The 5,929-nt window shown below is 38.5% G+C and overlaps 1 protein-coding gene across 1 annotated transcript; it reads right to left on the bottom strand.

Moving 5' to 3' along the window:
* Window positions 1-215: 215 nt before the first annotated feature.
* Window positions 216-2,028, bottom strand: dlx3b (distal-less homeobox 3b). The gene is made up of 3 exons (XM_062054900.1): window positions 1,553-2,028; window positions 1,053-1,237; window positions 216-910 (listed from the first exon to the last, which is right to left on the bottom strand). Exons 1-3 carry the CDS (start codon window positions 1,935-1,937, stop codon window positions 611-613), a joined length of 870 nt encoding a protein of 289 aa, XP_061910884.1. The 5' UTR covers window positions 1,938-2,028; the 3' UTR covers window positions 216-610.
* Window positions 2,029-5,929: the final 3,901 nt, after the last annotated feature.

The raw sequence follows: 5,929 nt of genomic DNA, 5'->3' as shown, positions 1-5,929 counted from the left end.
CAGCATAACTACATTTATGTAAAAGCAGATTTTTTCTTCTTATAATTGTTTTGTATAAAGGGGCTAGACACATAGCATACAATTAACACCTTTTATTCAACGCACAATAAGGCATGGAGTGGACTAATTACATGAATATAAAACGACTCCTGCACGGGAACATTATATATATATATATAGTGGAGTCGTTCAAACAAATGATCATAAGAGTGGTTCTATATAAACACATATTTACAGCCTTCGACGTTTTGTACAATTGTTTTTCTATAAATATGACCTGAGTTTTCCTCTACAACATGGATTATTATTATTTAAATGTATAGCGTGTAAACACCGTCATTTTGTGTATTTTTTTGTTTGTTTTTTTGTTTGTTTTTTACAAAATTTACAAAAAGAAGGCAATACAACAGAGCAGATAAATAATAATATTATTAATAATAATAATTAAAAAGAAACCCCGCCAGATAAGTCCTTTAAATATCCCTTATGGAAAAACAGTTCTGGTCTGGATCCCGTCAGGCCTTGTTCGAACCTTTTCAATGTCACTGTGGACAGACCTCGATTTGTTAAAAAATAAAAGTAAAAATTAAAAAATTAAAAATAGTTCTTGTTAATAAACAGCCCCCACGCTCTGTGGCGGTGCCGGGTGGTGCTGTAAGTGGGATCCCTGCTGGTACCAGTGGTTGTTGTAATCGTCCATGTAAGGCGGCGACGAGCTGTGCGTCGGTGGCGGCGCTGGAGGCCGACTGAGGGGGGTGTTTTGCGGCGTGCTGTTGTCCCACACCGCGGGGGAAGGCGGAGAGTTGCAGGCCATGGAGTCGCTGGCGTTGGGGCTGTGATCCAGGGGGACCTCGCCGTTTTTGTACAACTTCTTGAACTTGGACCGCCGGTTCTGGAACCAAATTTTAACCTGCGGATGATATAAGGAACTTTATGCATCGAGAAACCAGGCGTGTCGTGCGTAATTACGCACAAGTGGGTTTCATTTTTGACATCATAATACATATTTTTGCCGGTGTTGTATATATATATATATGTAAATATATGTATACCTGTGTTTGGGTCAGGCCGAGTTGGGCCGCGAGTTCGGCTCTCTCGGGCAAAGCAAGGTACTGCGCCTTCTGGAAGCGTCTTTGCAGCGCAGCCAGCTGGTAGCTGGAGTAGATAGTCCTGGGCTTGCGGATCTTTTTGGGCTTGCCATTCACCATGCGAACCTCTGGCTCTGGTTCCTCTTTTACTGTGAAAAAAAAAAAAGTAAATAAAACATCATACATTACGTCTTAACTTGATATTTAGAAATACACAATGCAAGTGAACGCATCATAATAGTAGGCCCAGTGTTAAATAGTGAGTGGGAAACAATATTGCAATATTTAGTCAAATTGTTTATTTTATGATTATTTCGACTTTTTTTTTATATCTGTATTTACTTTTGAACATATTAAAAGTAATAATAACAAGCACGCACGATTGTTGTATTTAAAGCAATCCCGTTAGCATATATCTAGCTAATTATTGCACTACTATAATATGAAATTGAGTGGACATTTACCTGAGAGGGGAGGCGACGCCTGCAGGTGATCTCTGCTGTAATGTCCATATTGTCTGTAGTTGTTCGTGTAAGGATACTCTGATTTCGTAGCATACATCCCAGCAGCTGCCATGCCGCCCAGGTTAAACTGGTGGTGATAAGAGTTCATGGCCTGTCCGTAGGCTTGGCCCTGGTAGTATTCGTGGTGGTGGTGGCCGTGGTGCGCCGTCTGGCCCCCCGCGCTGTAGTAGCCCATGTCCGTCACCGAGGACTCGGGCAGAGTCGGGGAGTCCTTGGAGGTCGGATGGCAGCTCATAGATCCCGGAAGGTCGGTCAAAGTGCAGGCGAACTTCTTCTCGTAGACCTGTGCCGCGCTCATGCTTGGAGGCTCTTCTCGCAGGAGCATACAAGTCCACGCGTGGCTCTCTCTCTCTCTCTCTCTCTCTCTCTCACTCTCTCTCTCTCTCTCTCTCTCACACTTCGGTGCAAAGTCCTCTTTGAAAGTCTTGCAGCTGCGGGAGCTTCTAGTTTGTGGCAGGTCTCGGCGCCTGTGACGTGAAGTTATACAGAAATGGGCGGGATACTGCTCTCCTATTGGCTGTCATACCCCCCCCCCCTCCATTCCCCCCGTCAGCGTCCCTTCTCGCTTCTGTAGCGGAGGACGATACTGCCAATGTTGGTATCGACACGATACCAAGTAAATACACCCAAGGTAGGACATTGGCGTTTTAACTAAAGCTTTATTTAGGCAGAGGTTTATTTTATTTAACAAGTATATTTGGTAACACTTTAGTATGGGGAACATATTCCAAGTAACAAAGACTTAATTAAGAGTTATTTGGACACTGGAGCAGTGGTTCTTAACCTTGTTAGAGGTACCGAACCCCACCAGTTTCATATACGCATTCACCGAACCCTTCTTTGGCGAAAAATAAAATGTTTTTTTTTTCAAATTCAAGATAAAGTTATATGTTTTTGGTAACACTTTAGTATGGGGAACATATTCCAAGTAACAAAGACTTAATTAAGAGTTATTTGGACACTGGAGCAGTGGTTCTTGACCTTGTTGGAGGTACAGAACCCCACCAGTTTCATATACGCATTCACCGAACCCTTCTTTGGCGAAAAATAAAATGTTTTTTTTTTCAAATTCAAGACAAAGTTATATGTTTTTGGTAACACTTTAGTATGGGGAACATATTCCAAGTAACAAAGAATTAATTAAGAGTTATTTGGACACTGGAGCAGTGGTTCTTAACCTTGTTGGAGGTACAGAACCCCACCAGTTTCATATACGCATTCACCGAACCCTTCTTTGGCGAAAAATAAAATGTTTTTTTTTTCAAATTCAAGACAAAGTTATATGTTTTTGGTAACACTTTAGTATGGGGAACATATTCAAAGTAACAAAGACTTAATTAAGAGTTATTTGGACACTGGAGCAGTGGTTCTTAACCTTGTTGGAGGTACAGAACCCCACCAGTTTCATATACGCATTCACCGAACCCTTCTTTGGCGAAAAATAAAATGTTTTTTTTTTTCAAATTCAAGACAAAGTTATATGTTTTTGGTAACACTTTAGTATGGGGAACATATTCCAAGTAACAAAGACTTAATTAAGAGTTATTTGGACACTGGAGCAGTGGTTCTTGACCTTGTTGGAGGTACAGAACCACCAGTTTCATATACGCATTCACCGAACCCTTCTTTGGCGAAAAATAAAATGTTTTTTTTTTCAAATTCAAGACAAAGTTATATTTTGGTAACACTTTAGTATGGGGAACATATTCAAAGTAACAAAGACTTAATTAAGAGTTATTTGGACACTGGAGCAGTGGTTCTTAACCTTGTTGGAGGTACAGAACCCCACCAGTTTCATATACGCATTCACCGAACCCTTCTTTGGCGAAAAACAAAATGTTTTTTTTTTCAAATTCAAGACAAAGTTATATGTTTTTGGTAACACTTTAGTATGGGGAACATATTAAAAGTAACAAAGACTTAATTAAGAGTTATTTGGACACTGGAGCAGTGGTTCTTGACCTTGTTGGAGGTACAGAACCTCACCAGTTTCATATACGCATTCACCGGACCCTTCTTTGGCGAAAAATAAAATGTTTTTTTTTTCAAATTCAAGACAAAGTTATATGTTTTTGGTAACACTTTAGTATGGGGAACATATTCCAAGTAACAAAGACTTAATGTAGAGTTATTTGGACACTAGGGGAACATATTCTAAGTAATAAAGACTTAATTTAGAGTTATTTGGTTAGGGTTAGGGTCAGGGTTAGACGGTTAGGGTTATAATAAGGCCATGCCGAATAAGGCATTAATAAGTACTTACTAGTTAAGAGCCAATATGTTACTAATTTGCATGTTAATAAGCAACTAATTAATGGTGAATATGTTCCCCATACTAAAGTGTTACCATGTTTTTTTACTGTTGCATGAACATCACCTTGTTCAAACAACAAAACCAACACAGTGCATGAACTCACAACAAACCAGTCAGCTGTTGCCGTATCCGTAATACGCCGATAGGGAGAAGTTTTTATTTACAAGATGAGTTGGGTGTGTTTTGACCTCCGCCGAACCCCTGAGGCCGACTCACCGAACCCATAGGGTTCGATCGAACCCAGGTTAAGAACCACTGCACTAGAGGAACATATTCTAAGTAACAAAGACTTAATTAAAAGTCATTTGGACACTAGGGGAACATATTCTAAGTAACAAAGAATTAATTAAGAGTTATTTGGACACTGGAGCAGTGGTTCTTGACCTTGTTGGAGGTACAGAACCCCACCAGTTTCATATACGCATTCACCGAACCCTTCTTTGGCGAAAAATAAAATGTTTTTTTTTTCAAATTCAAGACAAAGTTATATGTTTTTGGTAACACTTTAGTATGGGGAACATATTCAAAGTAACAAAGACTTAATTAAGAGTTATTTGGACACTGGAGCAGTGGTTCTTAACCTTGTTGGAGGTACAGAACCCCACCAGTTTCATATACGCATTCACCGAACCCTTCTTTGGCGAAAAATAAAATGTTTTTTTTTTCAAATTCAAGACAAAGTTATATGTTTTTGGTAACACTTTAGTATGGGGAACATATTCAAAGTAACAAAGACTTAATTAAGAGTTATTTGGACACTGGAGCAGTGGTTCTTAACCTTGTTGGAGGTACAGAACCCCACCAGTTTCATATACGCATTCACCGAACCTTTCTTTGGCGAAAAATAAAATGTTTTTTTTTTCAAATTCAAGACAAAGTTATATGTTTTTGGTAACACTTTAGTATGGGGAACATATTCCAAGTAACAAAGAATTAATTAAGAGTTATTTGGACACCGGAGCAGTGGTTCTTGACCTTGTTGGAGGTACAGAACCCCACCAGTTTCATATACGCATTCACTGAACCCTTCTTTGGCGAAAAATAAAATGTTTTTTTTTTCAAATTCAAGACAAAGTTATATGTTTTTGGTAACACTTTAGTATGGGGAACATATTCCAAGTAACAAATAATTAATTAAGAGTTATTTGGACACTGGAGCAGTGGTTCTTGACCTTGTTGGAGGTACAGAACCCCACCAGTTTCATATACGCATTCACCGAACCCTTCTTTGGCGAAAAATACAATGTTTTTTTTTTCAAATTCAAGACAAAGTTATATGTTTTTGGTAACACTTTAGTATGGGGAACATATTCAAAGTAACAAAGACTTAATTAAGAGTTATTTGGACACTGGAGCAGTGGTTCTTAACCTTGTTGGAGGTACAGAACCCCACCAGTTTCATATACGCATTCACCGAACCCTTCTTTGGCGAAAAATAAAATGTTTTTTTTTTCAAATTCAAGACAAAGTTATATGTTTTTGGTAACACTTTAGTATGGGGAACATATTCCAAGTAACAAAGAATTAATTAAGAGTTATTTGGACACTGGAGCAGTGGTTCTTAACCTTGTTGGAGGTACAGAACCCTACCAGTTTCATATACGCATTCACCGAACCCTTCTTTGGCGAAAAATAAAATGTTTTTTTTTTCAAATTCAAGACAAAGTTATATGTTTTTGGTAACACTTTAGTATGGGGAACATATTCCAAGTAACAAAGAATTAATTAAGAGTTATTTGGACACTGGAGCAGTGGTTCTTGACCTTGTTGGAGGTACAGAACCCCACCAGTTTCATATACGCATTCACCGAACCCTTCTTTGGCAAAAAATAAAATGTTTTTTTTTTCAAATTCAAGACAAAGTTATATGTTTTTGGTAACACTTTAGTATGGGGAACATATTCCAAGTAACAAAGACTTAATGTAGAGTTATTTGGACACTAGGGGAACATATTCTAAGTAATAAAGACTTAATTTAGAGTTATTTGGTTAGGGTTAGGGTC

Source organism: Entelurus aequoreus, linkage group LG08, assembly GCF_033978785.1.
Source record: "Entelurus aequoreus isolate RoL-2023_Sb linkage group LG08, RoL_Eaeq_v1.1, whole genome shotgun sequence".
Classification (NCBI taxonomy): domain Eukaryota; kingdom Metazoa; phylum Chordata; class Actinopteri; order Syngnathiformes; family Syngnathidae; genus Entelurus; species Entelurus aequoreus.
The sequence above is the reverse complement of the archived record's forward strand: the minus strand, read 5'-3'. Positions and strand labels throughout refer to the sequence as shown.